Raw genomic sequence first — 21,884 nt, forward strand, 5'->3', positions numbered from 1 at the left:
AAAAGAGGGCTGCTGCTGGTGCCAATAGTCGAAAGAAAACTGCGGCTGGTGCCACGACGAACCTCCGGCCTGCTCAGGAGATGGTGGCCTGGGCGTCGACTGCTCTGGTAGACGTGGACGCGGGTGGTGTCGGAGGTGCGGTGCTTCTTGCTGACGTGGCCGTTGCTGGTGCGTGGAGGGACGAGGGGGGCCATACGAATGCCTGGTGGTGAACGACGTCCGAAGTGCGGGTGCACGTGATTGCCGCGTAAACAGAGCGTAGCTTCTCCTCCATTCGTCTAAGCCAGGACTGGTGCGGCTCCCGTGGTAGTAGACGTACGACTGAACCCTCTGCAGCCACTGAGTCTGGGTCCTGGTACTTCCCTTCCTGGTAAACCTGAGATCGCAATAGAAAGTTGAACAATTAAATTATGGACAATTCTGGACGACAATCATAAATTGTAGAACTACACATGTCGGTGGAGGAACGACCAACTGGCGTGCCCCAAACTGCCTCATGACCCTCTGCTGGGCCGTCTCCTCCACGCTGACGTCGAAGATGATCTTTGATTTTGTCATCCAGTAAGCGTAATCTCTCATGCAGACCATGGACATCCCTCCAGGGTATCTATCATCGATGGCGTCCTGTGTGTACGGCTCCCAGACAATCGCCTCAGAGTGCAACACGTCGAACTGCTCGTTGAATGATGGGTAGCAATTCCTGACCTGATTATGTGCAAAACGTCTCTGTAAAAAATAAGAAGTTAGCTTCATTCATGGTTTATGTAAACTAATGTATAAATTTCACATTCGACATACCTTGTTACGTGTCCAAATTGTCACGAAAGTAATCAGGTCGATGTGTTCTAAGTCAAACAACTCCTGCTCAGGGTTAGAGTGATCACCCGTAACGTCTGGTCGGCCGATAGAAAACCTCTCCCACGACCAGAGCTGCAACAATAAAGGACATCCAAACAGGGCTGACTTGGGCGACGCAAGCTGGCAAGCGTTGCACATACCTCGATACGTAGCCGCTAAGACAGCCGAACCCCAACTCCTCTGTGTGATGTCGTCACCACAAGTTGCATTCGCGATCTCCACTGCAATAGGGATGTAGCGTGCGCTAATGGTGGTGACGTCGTTCTCGGTGAACATCACCTTCCCGAGAAGCCACGTTATATATGCCTCAAGGCTCCGAGTGATCTGAGGCTCAGTCATTTGGGTCTCTGGATACCCAAACTTCTGAATCTGCATGCAACAAAAACCAAGTGTTAGTAAACCCATGCAAGTATATGAGGTATGCTCTTAGATATATTAACTTAAAACACATCGATCTAACCTGGTAATTGAGCAACCAATCTAGCTTAGATCCATGAGCCTCCGAGGTGAGTGGCCCAGCTCCAGCAAGAATACCTTGAAAACGTAGGGCACAAATTAACACATAGTTTCACATATAGTAGAAATTAAAACATAGGACACAAATTAACACATATCTTGAAAACGTAGTGTCATACCCTCCTGCCGATCAGCTGGTGCCTGCAACGGTCCTATGGGATCACACCCACCAATGGTAGTCCCAGCAGCATCGACACATCCTGAAGAGTAGGAGCCATCTCTCCCCAGCGAAAGTGAAACGTGTGTGTTTCGGGCCTCCATCTATCCACTAAGCAGCTCAGCAGCGAGTGGTCAATTTGTAGCCGTGTAGAGTTGAAGCCTCGACGCTCGCCCTCTACCATTTCCACACGAGTTGGCTCAACAAGTCGTGCGAAAGGTAAAAGGCCAGCCCGCTTCAAACTGCATAAATAAAATGGACATGCAAGGGATGAATAAATAAAATGAACATGCAATGGATGAATAAATAAAATGGACATGCAAGGGATGAATGAATAAATACCGCTGAATCCAAGCAGGGTGTATCATCCAATTTTCCTTAGGAGTGCGCGTGACAAGGGGCTCGACACTCTCAGGATGCGCCACCAATCGAGCAGCCCGATGCTTACTCTCAATCTTCGGAGATAGCAATGATACTCTCTCCATTTTGTACCTGCAACATTTATAAACATAGTTAGACATACAATACAAAGTTAAGCATAGTTAAATTGAGAGTAGATATTAAAACATAGTTGAACAAAGCGTACCAATTAACACATAGTTTCACACAGAGTACAAATTAAAACATAGGGCACAAATTAACACATAGTTTCACAGAGTACAAAATAAAACTTAGTTCCACATAGAGTACAAATTAACACATAGTTTCACATATAGTACAAATTAAAACATAGTTTCACATAGAGTACAAATTGTAGCATAGTTCCACACAGAGTACAAATTAACACATAGTTTCACATAGAGTACATATTAAGGCCATAGTCTAGTTTCTTCCTCTCCCTCGTCGTCCCCGTCTCCCTCTTCCACGGGCAGTAGCTCCGCCAGTACCGAAAGTTGGACAATAAGTGTCCCTATGGCCAAAATGGTTGCATAAAAAACATTGCCGTGACGGTCCTCCGGCTTCAGATTCATCCATATCATTTCGGATGCACCTGGACGGGCGTCTGCTTGTGCCTATCCGCAGTAGCCCGGGGTCAAGGATGTACCGCTTTTCACCAAGGGTTACCTTGTTGAAATTGCCCATTGCACGAAACCCTAGCATCTCACCCGTCCATGTGCTAAGCATAGACTATTTCAGGTAATAGGGAGACACAAATGAGATTGCGTCCATCCCTAGCTGCCCGCAAGCAGCAAGTACATGTGAGCAAGGAAGGTGAATCAGCTTTGGTTTGTTGCATGTGCACTCACACGTTGGCCACGCTTCATTTCCAATCTTCACCTCCTATGTCCTCAATTCATTTCCAACGCCGAACTTGTCAGTTGGCAAGCGCACCTCAAACCTGTGTTCTTGATTACCGATGGTGACGACAGTATGAAACCTAACTTTTTCCATCTTCTCATCCATGTACTTCATAATCTTTTCACAGTACGGTGTATTTGGGTTGTTCATGATATGCATTTCAGCTCTCTGGTGTCTATCTCTGAAATACTTCACCGTGCCATGAAAAATACCCTCGACGATGGCTGTAAGTGGTAAATCCATATTTCCCCTTAGGACAAAGTTGTATGTTTCTGCCAGGTTAGTAGTCATGACGCCGTACCTAGCGCAATGTGTGTCGTGCAACAAAGACCACCGCTCCAGAGGCTCGTGCTCTATCCACTGCTGAAAGTTTTTTATCTGCCTCCCAACCCTTCTCCTAGTGCCGGGTGGGTCAAACCCTGGCAAGTCACAAAGCCCAACAGGTTCTTCCTCAGATGGTCCTATTCCAATTGATGTCTGTGCAGCCACTGATGCTACATGTGCTGCTACTGCTGCGTTTCGTGCCGCTGTCCTCTCCCTAACATGTTTCTTCGTGAACTCATCAAGATAACCACGTATTCTAGTGTACTAACATTGTTGGTTCTGTTTGCAGAGTTTCTTCAAATAGATCCATAAGTGACTTGTTCCTGAACTGCGAGAAGAAGTTGGCCCCCAAATGCCGCATGCACCAACGACTCTGCATGTCCTCCCATGGAGTCTGTTCATCAGGCCCAGGGTTTGTCAGTGTCCTTATCGCACTGAGTATGCTTGCATGTCTGTCATGAAGGATGCACACATTCGGCTTATCATGCACAACTGCTCTCTTGAGCTACCTGAAAAACCATAACCAACTTTCAGTGTTCTCACCCTCCACGAAAGCAAATGCGAGCGGAACGATTTGATTGTTGCCGTCTTGACCAATGGCGGTGAAGATCTGCCCCTTGTATTTGCCAGTGAGAAAAGTGCCATCTACGCATATCACCGGTCGACAATGATGGAAAGCTTGGACGTATACACCGAAAGTGAAGAACAGTCGTTGCAGCACCCTCACAGTTGGATACTCTGGGTGCAGGAAGTGTTGGATGTCGACATAGGTGCCTGAATTACGGGCTTGCAATGTATGGAGGAGGCGGACAATAAAGTCGTACGAGTCGAAAAACGAACCAAATCTTTCCTCGAGAGCCCTCTGCTTAGCCCTCCAAGTCTTGCCATACGAAATGTTGTACTTAAACCTTACCCTGACCTTATGCATGATGCCCTTCACTTTCATTACTTTGCTCTCCACTATCTCCGTGTAAAGCAACCGAGCAAGAAGCGTCGACGAGAGGTTATGATGGTCTTGAGGGATACTAGGAATGACACATGTGTGCAACACCAAGTCACTCACAACCCAATCTGTGTCATACTTAGGAACATGGCCATGTACCCTCCCGGGACAATCTATTTGTTCGCACTCCATTGTCAGATATTTTTGTGAAGAGACTGTTGTTTTGAAAACCCTTCGCGTGGACATGGCCCAAGCAATTATCGCAATGTTGTTCTGATGATATTGCCATGCAGAGTCGTGCCCATCATTCACAGTCATAGCTGAAGAGAAGTGCTGATTCCATGATGCAGGAATCGGCACCTCCTCTTCGTCCGACTCATGAGACTCATCGTCATAAGAACTGTGACCATCTGTATCTTCTTCCTCCATCTGGTTCTGCAAGTGACCATCTTCTTTGTCCGCATCTGCCTCGCCAGTGAACTCATCCTCTCCTACTGCCCCGGAGCTTTGGCCTGATTCATAACCACCACCTCCAGCATTCGACACAGAGTTTGCATTGGACAAGTCATAACTTGATTCACCCTCGCCTTCAGCTGGATTGGTCTCATGAGCGACAACCTGGATTAAGGCGACATGTGTAGTTCCCCTTTCCTCGCAACTTTCTAACCAGCGCACCCACTTTGATGTTCGGTCTATCGGCCTCAAAACCCAGAAAATATTTGAACTTGACTTGGTCCACAATGCTTGCACACGGACGGTGTATGTTTCAGGATTGAGCGCTAAACATCCTACCAACCATTCCTGCAACTGACTAAACGTCCATGTTTGAGGGGCCGTTAGATCCAACTCCACATACTTAAACTGAGTCAGATCAACTCCGTGCTCAGTTGTTAAGACAATACCGGAACCGTAGTAAAAAACAAACTTCACTACACCGGACATCTCTGATGCCTATAAAAATGTTTAGACGCGTCAAATACTAAGCAGTACGGCATATAAAAGATATTAAGACCGTCAAATAGTAAGCAGTACAACATATTAAAAATATTAATACGCGACAAATACTAAATAATACGGCATATTAGCGTGAAAAACTAAACAGTACGGCATAAATAAAATCTAGCCCATCAAAACATATTACTACCGGCCATACTATTTAGACACGTCAAATACTAAGCAGTACGGCAGATTTAAAATATTAATACGCGTCAAATACTAAACAGTACGGCATAAAAAAAATCTAGTCTATCAAAACATATTACTACCGGCCATAATATTTAGACGCATCAAATAGTAAGCAGTACGACATTAACCGTTGTCCAAAATAATGAGCACCACCAAACGCTAAAACATACTTCTATATATACATACACACGTATCCTCATAAACATATATATTATAGGATAAATACGTGAGAGATTAGGATTTACCCTTGAAGCGTGTGAACCTCAACCTCGAGCAGCCTCACAGTCACCGGATGAGCACCACCACCACCTCCAAACTCCTCCAAACCACCACCATTGCTCCAAGTTTGCACCACAAAATTAACTCTACATGGCCTATGAAAACAGTAGATCGAGATGTCTTTGGGTGCCAACTAGGTAGTGGATGCGATTTTGTGGGTTAAATGGGATCAAGATGCAGTAATTTGGGCTAGAAAATGGGGGCATTTGAGGAGAAAAGGAAGAACAGAGAAGAACACGAGCAGGAAGAAGAAGGGGCTCGGGGGCGTCTGGCTGGGCTCGCGCACGGGATGGGAAGGGAGGAAGGGAAAGGGAAAAAAAAAGAGAAGATTCCGCCGGCGGCCCACCAGGTGTCTTTCGGCCACGGCTAGGCCGACTGGCCTGTCGGCCAAGGCGAGGCCGACTGGGCTCAGTCGGTCTGGACCAAGCCGAGCGCCTCGTGGGGGCCCCGCGCGCTGAGCAACCGGCCTACAGTCGGCCTGGCCGATGCCAACTGGGCCTAATCGGCTTGGGCCAGACCGATTGGGTCCATTCGGCCTGGGCCAGGCCGAGGCCATATGATTTTTGAATTTTTTTAAAAACACCTATTATTTTTAAAAATAATTAAAAAAATCGTATTATTTAAAAAAATTAGCATACATCTAAGTATGGAGAATGCAAAATCTGGTAGCGGTGATGATTGGCCATGATGGCGTAGTACTGGTTGTCCGTTAGCCGCTGCATGTAGGGCCTACCGAGGCGTGAACGCTTCAAACAAAAACAGTATGGAGGGTTAGATTTCCAAGAAGATGGAATATTTTTTCTTGTCACTCAAAGACATAAAAGATATATAAGTATATCGTTCACTTTTGGTATTCCGTGGGCTCCACGACCAACCAAAACTGGCGCCGCCATCTTGCAGAACTTACTATTGTATGGCCGCTATACGCACAAATGAGTGAGGGCTCGTCTCGTAGTGTTGTGTTACCTATTGGCTGATCTACGTACGCACAAATGAGGACGTATATATAGGCGTATCATCGTCCACTCGTCCCTCCGTGTGGTAGCCGTACGTAGAGCTGAGTGCGTACGTGTATATCGCATTGAGTGAAAAAATACTATACAAAGAAAAAAGTCTTAAGAGAAATACTGACCCGATTTCCTATTCCGTCCATTCCGAATATATGGACCTGTTAACAAATATAGAGATACAAAGTCAATATTTGGCAAATGAGTTATCTTGCTCAGTTTTCTAGAAAGATCTTACTCGCACTCGGGGTCTGGAGGTTTCTTTTTCTTCATTGTAGCAGATCTGGCACTAGCTCTGCCGCAACTGCAAGTGCATGGACTACCAAATCAGACCAGATTCAAAGAAGCTTGAAACTATGTGAACCTAACAACCGAGATAAGGAAGTGAGAACAAGTGACCGTGTCCTCCCAGAGAAGATGAAAAATAAAGAACAAGGGGTCAAAAAAATTCCCAACTTTTCAAGCTATTTCAAAATTCCGCAGAGATTCTTCAACTAGATTAATCAGACATGCATCTTTCTTGGAACCGATAATCAGACTAGGCCAGTTTTCTTTGCAGCAAACCCCTTCTGCTAGATCATTTGGCCGCCAAACCACAAGTAAACTAAAAAAACTTAGTTAGCAACACCAGTCGTGGCCTGTACAGTGCAGACTAGAATCTTGTAAGTAAAAACACATTAGTTCTACAAAGTGGACTAAAATCTTGTAGCAGACCAGATTGGCAGTACAATGCAGACGGTGGCAGTGCTAACGCGGCCAGATCCATGTGGTAGCAAGGAGAGGAAAGCTAGAGTGGTTACTTACTTACAGTACTAGTATAATACGGTGTGGATCTGAGCGAGGTCGCGTCTGAAAGTTTCCTGAATCGATCAGCAGCTCCTCCTCGTGCTCCTCGGCACCGCAGGGAGCAGCTCAGCTCCGCGCGCTCCTGCTGCTGACGACCGGCAACGGCGACCGTGGTGCCGGTGGATAGAATAATGATGAGGCTCGATTAAGTTGGGGGCTTTTGACTGTGAAAACAGCAGAGAGGAGAGGCGCCCCTTTTATCAATCGCCAGGAGCCGCCCGGAGCCGGAGGTGTGTCAGAGTGTCACTACGTACTCACTACAGTACACAGTAAAGTGTGCATCATATTCGTCCTTGGCAAGTTGAAAACTCTTGCGTGAGTGAGGGGGCTCGGGCAGTCGGGGAAAGCCACGACGGGGAGCATTCATCGAAGCACTGATACTAAGACTAGCATGCAGGGTCAAATCTCTTCTGATCCGGCAAGGCTAGCGCCGGGCAGGGCCTGTAGTACCGGGCACCCTTTGCAGGTCACATGCTTCATAAAGGATCGACCAAGAAAACACGAGAGGCGTCACAGTGTCAGGCAGGTTTCAAAACAAGCCATGTTTCATTATTGTTTCGGCCGGCTACCGGGTGCACTCAACCAGCTGGCCCCGTGCCGTGTGCTGTTGCGTCGAAACCAGCTTTGGCAGTCATTCACTCATCGCCTGCATGCGGCTGAAGCGTCTCATCGATGCAGCTAGCGTGGGAGTACTGTGCGCCTTGATGACTACTGTAGCGTGGGAGCCAGGAAAACATCGATGGGTAAGCCTTGAAAGCTGCCGAGCTGGTGAATGTGCATCCATGCATCGATGCAATGGCAGCATCAGTTTTATTTTTTTTGGGTACGGCAGCATCAGGTCTTCTTCAGCGATGATTCAAGATGGCAACAGCCCGGAACCGGTATCCCCGCGGGATTTTATCCGATTGGAGAACTGGTTTGGATCAAATCTAATTTCCGCGAGTTTGTCTGTGGGTCAAAAAGTGAAAACGAGCTGTTTCACGGTCCAACACTTCTCGAACCCGGTACCCAATTTGTTTCACGAAATATAGCGCATATACATGGCCCGGTCAGTTCAGCCCATCCTAGAGGAAACCTTATGTATATAACGTACTTCAAATAATCCTAATTCATTTCCCCAAATCCTAGCTCACATACTATCAACATCCCGAGCCACCCACTCTCTCCGCGCCTACTCGCTCTCGCTCGGTCGCTCCCTCCGTGCCGCGTCATCATTATACTGTTTTACTATCATTGTGTTGTTAAAACGGAACATTTTTGTCTTGTCATTCTACTGTTTTTTCATGAATGTGTTGTGTATTCTCCCGGGTTCAGGTTCTCCGACGGGGCTGAAAACCCGATGGGGACGGGGACGGGATAAAAATGAAACCGTTGGCGGCGACAGGTTTGGGGACGGGGCCGCAATCAGGGTCGTGGGGACGGGTTTGAGCGGTCACTATGCGGCGGTTTCGTACCCGTTACCATCCATAGCGATAATGCCTCTCTCCCCGGCCTACCGGCATATATACCGGCGGTAGGGTGCACTGTGCACGGCGAAGATTGTTTCCACACACCTCAGTGCAGTACTTCGTAAGCATGTTTACCATTGTATTCTCTCAAACATTGTATTTTCTCTAACATAATTCTTTACCCAACCAGAAATTTAATCATGTGTATTGCTAACTAGCATGGACACAACCAAGCACCATATAAAGGGATGGTAGCAACGAGCACTTTCTCTCCTGGCTAGTACCATAGCTAAAATCAAGTTTCAGAAAAAATAGCATCAAGTTTTAAATTTGTTGTGTGGGGACTTCCGTTAACTTTTGGTGAATGTTTTAAAAAATACTCCTAGCACCGAGTTCTAACATACTCTAAATTGTAAGCACACTTTTATAATATTGATGAAATTCTCACGCAGCTTCCAAAACTTAAGTGAAAAATGGGTAAATTCCAAATTACAACGTCATTTTTTAAAAATAGTGAATTTTGAAAAGGAAAACACGAAATGGCCATGTTGGCATTATCACCTTCTCCTACCTCCATCTAACCATTACCTGTGGTGCGAGCAAACACAGCCATCCCCGCCAGATCTAACATGCTATCTTCGTCCTCAGGTCTAGCTGTGCCAACCACCACCGTCATCGTCAGAGTTAATCTCAACTGTCCACTAGAGTCCAAATCCAATGGCTCACAATTTTAGTTTGACATTTGCAAATTCAGCCCTAATGGCACTACCGACTGTCCTCTTAAATCTTGCAAATTTAACAGTAATTGTGCATGTATTATGTAATACGTATAAAAGGAACTAGTTTGAGGGCTCCAAACACCTTTATGCTTCCATCCAAATCTAATCAAATGGCATACAAATTTAGTTGGACCCATGCAAATTCAGCCTTTGTTTGCACCCACCTTAATATTCCAAATGTAACCGTGTTTGTGAATTTATTAACTACACCAAAAAACTTAAAAGAATTTTTTTGCAGGATCTGCACAATTTCAACAATCCATCCAAGTCTAATCCAATGGCTTATAAATTTAGTTTGCATTCAAGCTTAGTTGGACGCTAACTCCCATGGCAAATCAAACAAATTTAACTTTAACCATGCATTTCATAATATTAGAGGAATATAAAAGGCACGAGCCAAACAATCTCAGCCTCGTCCAACTCCAGTCTCCAGCCCAACAAATTCAGACTTAAATGCATGTTAATTCCCCTCTTAATCTTGCAAATTTAACGATTTGTTTGATCTTATTGCAATAGTTCTTACCAGTTACAAGAGGTAGATTTATAAATACTTACAATTAATAAATATTTCTACCCATCATCATGCAGTATCATATGTGTTTTAATTATGTTATATAATTCTGATGATTCTTTTGGATACCAGAGGTAGATTAATAGTTTTCTTGTGATCTGATAATTCGAATATTTTGTAAATAAGATTAAAAAAATATTACTCCAGTACGGCCTTGGCCTTGGAGCTTCTGGAATGGATGGTACTCCAAGTATTTTTTTTTTCTCCCGATCCCAAATTCCCAATTGGGCATTGGCAGCTACTACTCTCTCCCTTCTTTCCCCTCTCGCACGGTCACGCCAAGGACGCCTCTACTCTCCAGAGCCCTCTTTGCCGTGCTTCTTCTCTCTGCAGCGATCGGCGAGGGCAGCGATGGCGTGGGCGACGCGGTTCCTGGCGGCGGTGTGCTTCTTCGCGGCGGGCGTCCTCTACGCCCCCGACGGCCTCCTCGGCGCCCGCTCCGGCTCCGGCGCCGGCGCCGCCGTCACGGCCGCCAAGGTCGCCCACCTCCTCTGCTTCGCCACCTCCTGGGGCGCCGCGCTCTGGGCCACCTTCATCGGCGGCATCATCATGTTCAAGTAATCCACTGCTTCCCCTCCCAAAACCCCACCTTTCCCCTCTCCCCTTTTCTCGATTAGCCGATTTCCCCCAATTCAAGAAGCTTTGAAGGAATTCTCCTGAACTAATCGATTTATTGGCTGAATCTTCGTAGGAATCTGCCGAGGCACCAGTTTGGGAACCTGCAGGGGAAGATGTTCCCGGCCTACTTCACGCTCATCTCCGCCTGCGCTGCCATCTCTGTCGCCGCCTTCGCCTACCTCCACCCGTGGAAGGCCGCGTCCACCGTCGAGCGCTACCAGCTCGGGTTCCTCATCTCCGCGCTCGGCTTCGACCTCTCCAATCTGCTGGTCTTCACCCCCATGACCATCGAGGTGAGCGCCCTTCCTTCTCCTTAGGAGGCTAGGAGATCGCTTGTATTCAATTCTCAAGATGTAACCTAGTATACAGTACTAGTGTATTGGTTATGCTACCAACCAATTCTAGATCACGCCTCACCGCTGTCTCCACACTGCAGTTCGTAGGAATGTGGAACAAGTAATTTGCAATTGCATAGTGTGTGCAATTAGTGAGCGAACACACTCAGAAGTCGACGCTGCTGTATAATTCGGTTGACTACAAGTTCTACAACAGCATGTAGTCAAGCGAACCAGCAATAATTAGCGTGCTTGGTTCCTTTTTTTTTTCTGTTGATTGATTTTTCCTTGCCCAACTTGCGAAGTTCTGTTGCTAGGGATCAACATATCATATTGCCCTAACATGTCAATCGCCAAACTGCTGTTGTCATGCTCCTGTCTTCGTCTCAGCCATTGACTGAGCTTCTCTAGGGCACCGTAGGCAGTAGTTTGTGGGGAGCAACACCTTGACCAGATTGGGGTTCTTGAATTTGAAGCCGATGGATGGGATCACAGTTATTGGGTTATCTGTCCGCAGGGGCATATAGGTTTTGTTTTACTCACATTTTGAAATGGTCCCACATGCAAAGAAGGGAGAGCATATGGCAAGCATATCACCGCCTCCGATTGGCATCTTTACGTGAGTAATGATACTAGTGATCTACTCATGGGTAGGTGATAAGTTTGGGCGATAGCCTTTTTCCTTTTCGAGTGACTCTAGTCTTGAAAGAGTGAAGTTTTGTGCTGCTATATTACAAACATTTATTTTGGGTCGGCAGTCTTGATTCTGTGGGCAAGCATATTACGTAATGACTAATGAACAAAACAGCTGTCTTTTATTGCTTTTGTGTGTGTTCATTGCTTCTTCGACTAAACATGAGATGGAATTGGGTGCTAATTGTGACAATCTAAAGCCAACATTTGTACAATCCACACATAGCATGCTGCTGATTACTAAATCCTAAAGTCAATGCAAATATACCTTGTTTAATGTCTGGTGGTCATTATTATGATAAACAAGTACAGCATTAAGAGATTGATTCATTGGTATGTTCAGGGTGCAGTTTTGGTACTGTATTATCAGCCCGTAGCTATGTATAGGATGTGAAAACTAAAGAAGTAACAAGTAACTGTGTCGCTGTTTATTATATTCTGATTGAAAGGATGTCTTTATCACCAAAACATATCATTTACTTTTCAATTTCAATTAGAATCCTAGTTAAGCATCAATTGTGGAGAACTAGATTGACAACAGTACACAATGCATCGGCTGATTTCAGTTTCTTGGAAAATAAAATCATAAACCAGGGGGAGGTAACAGGTAGTCAAGACACTCCATAAACCAATTACTTCTATCAGTTTCTGTTTGCCCGGTAGCTAGATGGGTGTTAAAAGTGGACGGCTGTGCTATGATATCTATCCAGGTGTTGTACGGTGGGACTGTGCACCTGCCTGGTTTAGATGCAGTTTCAGTCACACGGTGCCTGTGTGATTGTCCATGCAGTCTTGAATTCAATGGTTTTAACTACAACACCCAAATATGATAATGGTTACATGTCACTGTTACTGGGGTGATATGCCTGAGGGAAGACTTCCTACTGGTGTTGAATCCTGGGAACTATACTTACTGTATGACAATAGTTTGTTACTATTTTTCTGTAGTTTGGTGTATCTGATAATGACTAGCAAACAAAACAGCCATCACTTTATTGCTTTTACTTGTTTTGTTTGCTTTACATCTTGAACCAAATACGTGCATGGCATCAAACCAATTTTTCATGCATTGCTGATATATTCCTAGTCTTAAGCCCAATTTTTCAGGCAATTATGCTTTCTATAATATGATACTAATTTCTAAAGCTTATCTTTTCATGCAAATATGCATTGAATGTTAGGTGCTCGTTTGCATGATATAGAGCTGTTCTTTAAATGATTTGTCTAACATTGTGCTCAAATAGCTTTGTTCATCAAGTGGTATTATTACTAGTGCTCTGATATTGTATTATGGACTTTTGAGGGTTCGAGCCAAATGGCTGCAATATCTCATTGCCTGAAGTAAAATCCAAGTTTAGTGTGTCAATACTTCGCAAACAACATTATATAGTTCAACCCAGTTGTATTGTTATTATACTTGTTGAAAACTGTATATTTTTTAGCAGCACAAAGAATAATACTTGAAACTGAAACTATAATCCAATTAAGCATTAGTTGGTGGAGAATGAATTGGACAATGTCTGACACAATGCATAGTGTGAGTTCTAGTTTGTTGGTAATGAGAACATAAAGCAGTTATTTCTACCAATTACTGTTTGGTCAAACCAAAATCCAGTTAATTGATGGATCTCATAAGTGCATCGGCATTGTTATGCGGTTTCCTGGCCTGTGTAGCTTTGTCAACATAGCGATAATTATGTTTGAAGCAGCAACTACTGGTGCTTTTTTAATTGAATATCAGTGTGTATAATGTGTCAATAATTTATTTTATTGTGTGAACCATGCTAAATGGAAACTATACTTGGGTAAAATAGAAGGCACCTGTTCTTCCCAGTTCCCTTGCATTTTCTGGAATGTGGCTGCTTAAACTGCTTCTGTGCATGCTCATTGCAGATGATGAAGAAGAGGCACAAGATCGAGAGAGAACTTAGCATTGGTGATGAAGTTGGATGGTCAAAGAACGTGAAGACTGCAAAAAGCAACCCTGCCCTCGCTGCGATGAATAAGAAGTTTGGGATGATCCATGGGCTCTCATCGCTGGCCAACATCATGTCATTCGGCAGCCTGGCCATGCACTCCTGGTATCTGGCCAGCAAGCTTCAGCTTTGAAGTGTACAATCACCCGTCTTCACCATGACTCGGTTGAATCTGGCCGCATCTCAGTGTGTCTACAGTTCATTCTAAAAAAAATGGATTTGCGTTATGAGCCTGCAAACAGATTTAACTGTATCGTGACTCAAAGTCACTCGACGTTGGATCATTGTGCTTGAAAAACCTACAGAACGCATGTAATTGTCTCCAGTTTATTAGGAGTATAGAAAATTTGTGACTCTGGTCTGTGCTCTCTCTATAGTCTATAGTACAGAATGCAATAGCCAGTTCTATTAGTTGCTTCATATGACATGGTTATAGTTTCAGCTTCCGTTTGAGCTTGAAAAGAAGACATTTCTTACTACAACTGAGCAGTAACGCATGGCAGAAAAAGACGAAATGACACTGTCAGTGCTGCTAGAAACAATTGTAGATTGGAGTTGAAGGCGGTTGACACGCTGCTGCCAAATGTCAATACTGTGGATCTCTTTGTTTCCCCTTTTTTCCCTCATGGGTCAACTTCTTTGTGTGGAGATCTGTAGAATGCTTTTGTAAATAATCAAACAAAGATTATAATGTATAAACCCATCTTAATAAAGTCTTAAACCCGCGAGCTGTTATGTATGTGCAGGTCAGGCCTACAGCGGGCCCAGTCGGTCAGATTCGCCATCAAATCGCTCTAATTGGACAGAAGAGGTTTTTTCTAGAAGAAGGAAAAAACTTGCCCAGTTATCAGTTCTCCAGCAGAGCCGAGCTCCTCCACGGCCCAGTGCTCCTCTTTCAGGAATCCTGTAACATGGTGGGCTGAACATTTGATGATGCCGTTGTTGTTCAATGCCTTTCCTTCTTCGCAGGCGTGCGGATTGCTTTGGATCAGCTCATAGAACACTCTGATTATCTGTTGGATGTTTGGTGCTCAGTAGCCTATGATGATGCCATTCATTTCTCCAAAGCACTTCAACAGGCTATGTTCATGTCTTTGCAGCGTGGATCCCTGAACTGTTCTGAAGTATAGTTCTGCATTTTGCATGTAGGCTGTAATTACATTCATGTTTCTAGCTAACTGAAAGTATTTGAAGCTGCTGCCCAGATGCCACGCCTTAATTGAGCAAACCTAAATTCCCAAGCATTTATTGAACTAATAAAAGTTTGGAATTATATATTTGTATGTGTGAATTAAAGTTTGGAGTTATATATTTGTATGTGCGATATATGTATGCAGCCTCTCGTTTGCCAAAAATCGTAGTCCAATTGGCATATTGACCTCATTAGAAATATGAGTTGACGTATTATAATTTAGACAACATCCCACTCTTTCTTCTCTTTCAATTGTTCTTTCCAAATCTTAAAGCACACACCATATCCAATGGTTGAGGATTTAACTTATCTCTACCTAAAAATCAGGCAACTTAGATATAGCGAAACTGTAAAAAAAAGGCACACGGTGTATCTTTGCCCAAGAAAATCCTAGCTAAATCCTAACAATGTTCTTCCTGTGATCGATGCCTGGGTTAAAGCCAACAATTGCTTTGTTTACTAATGGTAGAAACTGAAAGCAATTCAGCGGCACAATACAAGCGGTTCGTGCAGTTTTAATGGCACGAACTTATACAGATTGGAGTGACAAATTTCTCAACAGTACTACAAAATTGCAATTTGGAACTTCCAAGAAAAAGGAACCAAAAGGTGTGTTCTAGTTATTCTGGAGGCTTTGCTTTTAAAATTTAAAAGTATTGGGCCTTGTGTATTTTGTCCCTTGCTTTTATCCCCTCCTTTACACTTCTAGTAGTTGCTACTCCCTCCGTTTCATAATTCTTGTCTCAAATTTGTTGAAAATTGGATGTATCTATTCCTCAAAAATGTCTAGATACATGTAATATTTCGACAAGAATTATGGAACGGAGGGGGTATTATTTTGGGACATTTCTGGTATCAGAATGCTCAGAAAAAGGAAGAGAACAAAGCTTTTACTGACATTTTTTTGGCAATGTACGATGGATGTCTGTCCCTTATAGAGTACATCTAGTTGGGCAACTACTGAAAACAAGATTAAAATTTATTTTTCCTCGACTTCTAAATCAAATTGGGAGTTAAACTTTTTTTTGCAAGAGAATTTAAACTCTATTGTATATAGATGTATGTCGTTCAGAGTCATCCGTGTTGTCGAAACATTTGCTACTGCTACCATCCCAGGTAGCCCTTGTCAAACTTTTTAATCGTGGAGCACTTTGTTTTATATAACACTTAACGTCTAAACCCCACGCTTGCCACGTTTGGGTTCCTCTCTTTTGTCCCTACAAATTCATTATCAGTAGAAGAGGAATGATGCATTTCTTCCAGAATGGCCAGGAATTCATGCGATTATGCTAATAACCCTACAAAAAGAAAGGTTGGAGCGTCTTTCAAAGTTCCAATCATACTATGGATGACTGAAATCGATCCGGCGAAAGTTGTGAACTCTAGTTTAATTCACTCATCCCAAAGGTGCTAACCAATTCAATGCCTCTTTATCAACTCTAATTTATTTTTCTTAATTACTAACAATAATCAACTAACGAACAACTAAAATTACAACCAAATTTTTGGCTAGCCAAATATTTGATATTATAAACCAGAGCACAAACCAATTCAAAACGTACCCAGCATCTTTTGGCCGACGCTCTCCAGCCATGTCGAGTGGCAATTACATATGTTCTTTAGTCGCAATGTTCTGTCATTGGCTCATCAAAAGCAATAGATAAAAGTAGTAGTAATACCTTCCTAGCTGCCGTCAAACTTCCATAATTATCATTGCAAAAGCAAATCTTCTTTAGATCATTAGATAGATGTGGTGCTAATTAAGATACTCCTTTTTCGTATATAGTCACATGCTTGCCACATTTGGGCGCTCTCAATTCTTGACTCCTCTTTTATGCATTTTAGGTCCCATATGGTGCATTTCTTTCAGTCTTGAACAACAGAAGGTCATGAACAAAATCATGTGGTATTACTAAAACAAGCATAGACCGTACAAGAAATGGGCGGCTGAGATCGAGCCAGACAAATGAACAATGTGGGGATCTTTTTTATATATATAGTGATGAATAATTTGGGCATTTTAAGGTTGCTGTCATGATACAAAGCATGCAACCGAAGGCGGCTTCTTTTCTCGGTCAAAAGTGGCCACCGGTCTTCAGGTAAAAACCCTGAAGGGGCGTCATCAACGTAGTGATAAAACAAACCATCCAAGTACCATGATTTGGTTGGCCATCTTGCATGATAATCACTGCCTGTGGTTCTGAAGAAGCAAAAAAAAGAGAAGGAAATGTTTCTTCTGTCAAAGTGCGCTCCAAAGATCAAAGCCAACAGCTTCTGAATTCTCTTCTAGTTTTTCATGAGAATTTCTTCAGAGATCAGAACATCCGCGGTCCTAGAAACCATATGATATATCAATATATTATGCGTTAAAGTGGAAGACCAGGTTTCTTCCTCCATTCATCTCTTTAACCTTCTTTCAGAACATACTTAAGCAATACCAACGTGCCAAGGAGACTAGACTAAAAATTGATGAACATAAGATAACTGAAATTGATAACTGGGTGCTTAGCTTTCGTTGTGGAACTACGATTTTTTATCTTAACACCTAAAACCTTATCCTTAAGCAATGATGCTAGAAAATGTATCTCACCATGAACAGAATTAATTTCATTAATTAGGAGTCGGTTATGATGTTCACAGCTTCTTTGTCACATCCCAATCTACTGTACTAGTATTATATTTCTGTGCTGCATTGAAGCGTCGCTGCCACAGTACCACATTGTACCAACCAACCAAGTGGCAATCTCTCCCATTTCCCAGCAAAGCAACAGTACTTACCACAGTTCACTCAGCACACCTTTCGTCCTCCTATCCTGCATCTCATATCATCTCATCTCATCCACACTGTGCTTCCAGATTTCCAGTGACATGTCTCCCTCCCTATTCTCTCGCCCCCAGAAATGACCAGTGAAAAGGGGTAAGCAAAAGCATATCCACATTTCCCAGATCTCTTGTATTCAGAAACAAGGGGAGTGTTTACTGTTCCCCTCAGACATAAATGAAGTGGTCAACTGAACTGAGGAACAGTACAGAACCCCTATTTTGTCAGCCTTTTTCTGCTAAAATCACAAGTAGGGGGAAAAGAGATCAGTTCAGCAGTGCAGAGCATCTGTGTTTGTGTTTTGAATTCTAGTATCCAGTGATGATCATTATCTCTTACCAGCTTTGCTCAGGTTTTGCTAGCCAAAAATGGGCTCTTGCAGTTGAGTGCTGAAGGCTGGCAACACAAAAGTCTTCCATTGACATCCAGCCCAGATGCCAGCAAAGTACAAAAACCATCAGTCCATCACCAACTAAGGTTAAGAGGAAGAAACAACAGTTAAGAACATTGCAGTGGATTTAGTAGTACTGTTCTGATTTGATTCATTACCACCACCTTGGTGTTATGATTATGTCTTGGGAGTTACTAAACCCAGGAAGCAACAGCCAACAGGATTAAAAAGAACTGTCATCTCATGTCACCTTGTCCCTGCCCTTGGTTAAAAGTTAAAAAAAAAACAATGCAGGAGCAGTTCACAGCAGCATTATTACAGCGCTTTAACACCAACAAAGTTCTGTGTTGATTTTGTTACTGCTCTTTCAGTTTTCAGTCATTTCAGCCTGGTTTTGGGGGAAGCCCGCCCACCAATATGTGTCTCATTTATCTTTAAGTCACTGCAAAGCCCTGAGCAATGCAAGAGCTGGTTCAGTACTATTTACTCACTGCTAACATGATCAGACTCCAAGATCTAACCAAGAATTACCCTTTAAGTATTGTAATTATACCCTAAATATAATATATTTGAAAATGTAGTAAACAAAGAGAAGTGAATTTCTGTTATTATCTACTTCCACCATAATGTCACAGCCATAAACTCTGAACCGAAGGTTCCAGACGAGCAACAAGGATCACCACCAAAGATTATTACTAGAACAGAGATCAAACAGCCGAATAATCCCTTTTCTATACACAAAAGTCACATTTCCTTTTTCCAGTTCATTCATGGCTTCTTGACAATACAAATACGTAGTACTTACTATTAATAAAGTTACTTATACTTAACACCGAGACTGAAGCTATCAAGCTAATACAGTCGATGAGGAGGCGGCGGCGTTTAAGGCGTCAAGACCTGGACCTGGCGGTGGCGGCGGTGGCGGCGGCGAAGCCGTGCATGGCGCCGTAGCCGCGGGAGCCGAGCCCAAGGCAGCCGAGGAGGAGCCCCTGCCGGTACGGCAGGAACGTGCGGCGCCGCATGTCCTCCGCCTCCGCCCGCCTCGCCTCGTAGAGCCGCTCGTGCGCCGACCTCCTCCTCCTCCCCCGCCTCGCCTCCGCCGCCGCCACCACACGGGCCGGGCTCTTCTTCTCCGGCGCCGTCGGCATTGGCGGCAGCGAGGGCGCTGGAGGCCCGTCGTCCGACTTGTGGTTGCGGTGCATGAGGTCCTTCAGGAACCCCCACCGGCGGTGGCTTCTCGAAGACGAGGAAGAAGCAGAGGACGCAGACGAAGCGTTCGAGGATGAGGAAGACGAGCGTGAAGCCGATGTTGGGGATTTATCTCCCGCCGGAGCAGCGCGAGCAGGGGAGACCTTCCGGGGGCCGCGGAACGGGGACAGGGAGCGGGCCCTGCGGTGCGCGGACCGGCTCTTCCCGAATCGCCCGCGCTCGTCGTCCGCCGCCGCCGGTTCCGTGAGGTCTCTGGTTGGGGCCGGGAGCGGCTGCTGCGGGCGGAGGAGGAAGGAGGAGAGCCGCATTGGGCGGATCTGGCCGTTGTGGAACAGCTCGTCCGCGGAGGACATGGCGGGGGAAGGGAACCGAGAGGCGAAGTCGAACCCGAAGCCGAAGCCGGAGCCGGAGTCGAACTCTTCTTCTTCTCCCCCGCCGGCGCCGCCGCGCGCGGGGCTGGCCGGGGCGCTGAAGTAGCAGCCGGCGGCGGGGGGCGCGATGTGGAACGACGGGTCGCGGGCGGGGCTGGACGGCGCGCTGACGAATGGGGTGGAGCACGCGCTGCTTTCAAAGAGGCCGGGGAAGTGGCCGCTGGCGCGGCTGGTGCCCGCCGCGGCCGCGGCGGCGGACATTGCTGGGTGTGTGTGCCGGCGAGCGCGGGTGGTGGGGATCGGCGGTGAGATGGGGAGGTGAGGAGGCGCTCTTTTTATCGAGGAGGTTGGTTAATGGATGCTTTGCGTTTAGCCCCTCGAGAAGGCTAAAATTAGAGGAAGGTTGTACTAATGGACATTTTAAAAGCGAACTTGTTTTTATTTGCTAGTACCCGGTGGAGTGACAGAATGTTATTTTTTTTTTCGAGAGGAATGACAAAATGTTGACAAGAACTAGCCTCTCCGAAATCGTTCTTGTTAATGATCATTTCTTTTTCTTTTCGATTTGTATGCCACAGAGAATGCCTGAAGTTGCAAATTAGAAGAGCAGGGTGTTTTGTTTTCCATGGTATGGCCGGGCAGCATGTCCAAACGGCGCTCCTCGTCCTTGAAGAGCGTGAATAATAAGCTAGCTGAAAATTTTGTCCATGGTTTTGCTTATCTATGAGTTGTCAACTTTGAAAAATAAACAATAATTGGCTAAAAAAATTTATCATTGACAACCATTCAGATAAAGACCAATTATTTGATCATGACAAAAAAAATTGCATGATTGTTTTTGTCACCAATCCAAACATTCCTTGGGAACCGGCATGCTTAAGCTTTTGCCGATAATCCTTGAGATATCCTTAGGCGAGGGTTTTAGGATGTAGCTTTGGCTCGGCTGTCTTAAGGGCTGTTTGGTTCACTACCTGAGCAGTGTGCCTGAGAAAAATTCTCTACCTACAACTAGCCGGAGATTTTGCTAATGTGTGCCTCTCCAGGCAGATTTGAGAAACCGTGTTTGGTTGGTGGCCTTTGGTAACCTGTGCCTGAGAAATTAAGAAAGATAGTACATGTGCATGCATTGGATAGAGAGAAAGTAGATCAAACAATTACAGAATCAAGCGCTTGTGCCTGAGCTCAGAGGCTAATTGCATGCCTGTGGGCTCTAGAAAAAGAGTTAGGTAAACAACCAAACAAGACTCAGGCTAGACTCAGGCTTTGCTCAGGTCAGACAAACTTGTCTCAGGGTGGCAACCAAACAGCCCCTTAGCCTCTATCCTTTTGCTCTCTTACTTTTTAACGCTTGTTCATAAGTTGTTTTCTACTACCGCGGATCCATAATAAGTGTCGGGAACTAATCTTGTAGAAAATCTTTGACACTTATTATGGATCGAAAGAAGTATAATTTTTCATGGCGATCCTAAAAGAAACTAATTGTATGACGGAACAAACTATTTTTATACAGTAAACATTGTCACAAAAGAAGGAACATTGGGTAAAAGAAAAGTGGAATTCACTACAAATTAATCTAATACTCTCTCCGATTCTAAATTCTTGTCGTTGTTTTAGCTCCGATCCTAAATTGTTATCGTTGTTTTAGTTCACTAAACAGCGACAAGAATTTAAAATCGGTGAGAGTATTAGGTATCAACAGTTCGGTACAACAATATGTGCCGCAATATGTAGCCCATCAAGAACCATTTTCTCTAGCTGTTTTCCCGCCAAAAAATAAATATTTAAATGAGGCACGCCTCAAGCCTATTAATTGAGGCATCTGCAGATCTATAACCATCTTGACCCCTTGATAATTCGTTTGCCCATGAAAAACATGGTCGTCATAGACATGATTCCGCCATGTCATGCGAGAGAAACGTTCTTTGGTCCCAAAGGCTTAATTCATGCACGCAGCTATGAATTGGCATTAACACCACACCTCCCAACCGATAAACAATTTAACTGTACTTGATTAATTACATTAACACGCATATATGCATGGATTAAATTAAGCAAAGTTGGCGCGA

The 21,884-nt window shown here is 44.5% G+C and overlaps 2 protein-coding genes and 2 long non-coding RNA genes across 8 annotated transcripts; 1 reads left to right on the forward strand and 3 right to left on the reverse strand.

The window, feature by feature from the left end:
- Positions 1-335: 335 nt before the first annotated feature.
- LOC106866759 lies at positions 336-1,150 on the reverse strand. Its single transcript, XR_001407643.2, has 4 exons — positions 999-1,150; positions 799-861; positions 472-726; positions 336-376 (listed from the first exon to the last, which is right to left on the reverse strand). It is a non-coding gene; the product is annotated as an uncharacterized LOC106866759 (long non-coding RNA).
- Positions 1,151-1,962: 812 nt separating this feature from the next.
- LOC106866756 lies at positions 1,963-7,843 on the reverse strand. Of its 3 annotated transcripts, XR_002966058.1 has the most exons (5): positions 7,373-7,843; positions 6,807-6,872; positions 6,694-6,729; positions 5,528-6,307; positions 1,994-2,023 (listed from the first exon to the last, which is right to left on the reverse strand). It is a non-coding gene; the product is annotated as an uncharacterized LOC106866756 (long non-coding RNA). The 3 variants fall into 3 exon arrangements; XR_001407641.2 differs by lacking the exon at positions 5,528-6,307 and having other exon boundaries at positions 1,963-2,023; XR_001407640.2 differs by having other exon boundaries at positions 5,528-6,729.
- A 2,612-nt stretch (positions 7,844-10,455) lies between these two features.
- LOC100825054 (transmembrane protein 205) lies at positions 10,456-14,313 on the forward strand. The gene is made up of 3 exons (XM_003579251.4): positions 10,456-10,769; positions 10,904-11,123; positions 13,752-14,313. Exons 1-3 carry the CDS (start codon positions 10,564-10,566, stop codon positions 13,965-13,967), a joined length of 642 nt encoding a protein of 213 aa, XP_003579299.1. The 5' UTR covers positions 10,456-10,563; the 3' UTR covers positions 13,968-14,313.
- A 2,680-nt stretch (positions 14,314-16,993) lies between these two features.
- LOC100824005 (protein AF-17) lies at positions 16,994-20,147 on the reverse strand. Of its 3 annotated transcripts, none has more exons than XM_024462841.1 (3): positions 18,187-20,147; positions 17,805-18,082; positions 16,994-17,358 (listed from the first exon to the last, which is right to left on the reverse strand). In XM_024462841.1, exon 1 carries the CDS (start codon positions 20,077-20,079, stop codon positions 19,129-19,131), a length of 951 nt encoding a protein of 316 aa, XP_024318609.1. In that variant the 5' UTR covers positions 20,080-20,147; the 3' UTR covers positions 16,994-17,358; positions 17,805-18,082; positions 18,187-19,128. The 3 variants fall into 3 exon arrangements, with proteins under 3 accessions (XP_024318609.1, XP_024318610.1, XP_003575431.1); XM_024462842.1 differs by having other exon boundaries at positions 16,994-17,226; positions 17,805-18,085; XM_003575383.4 differs by having other exon boundaries at positions 17,805-18,085.
- Positions 20,148-21,884: the final 1,737 nt, after the last annotated feature.

Source organism: Brachypodium distachyon, chromosome 4, assembly GCF_000005505.3.
Source record: "Brachypodium distachyon strain Bd21 chromosome 4, Brachypodium_distachyon_v3.0, whole genome shotgun sequence".
Lineage (NCBI taxonomy): Eukaryota > Viridiplantae > Streptophyta > Magnoliopsida > Poales > Poaceae > Brachypodium > Brachypodium distachyon.

Excerpts from the sequence above, each read along its gene's own strand:
- LOC100824005 (XM_024462841.1), bottom strand. The coding sequence starts at position 20,079 with ATGTCCGCCGCCGCGGCCGCGGCGGGCACCAGCCGCGCCAGCGGCCAC.
- LOC100825054 (XM_003579251.4), top strand. The coding sequence starts at position 10,564 with ATGGCGTGGGCGACGCGGTTCCTGGCGGCGGTGTGCTTCTTCGCGGCG. Across the intron at positions 10,770-10,903 it reads GGCGGCATCATCATGTTCAA|GAATCTGCCGAGGCACCAGT; the intron begins GTAATCCACTGC and ends GAATCTTCGTAG. Across the intron at positions 11,124-13,751 it reads TCACCCCCATGACCATCGAG|ATGATGAAGAAGAGGCACAA; the intron begins GTGAGCGCCCTT and ends TGCTCATTGCAG.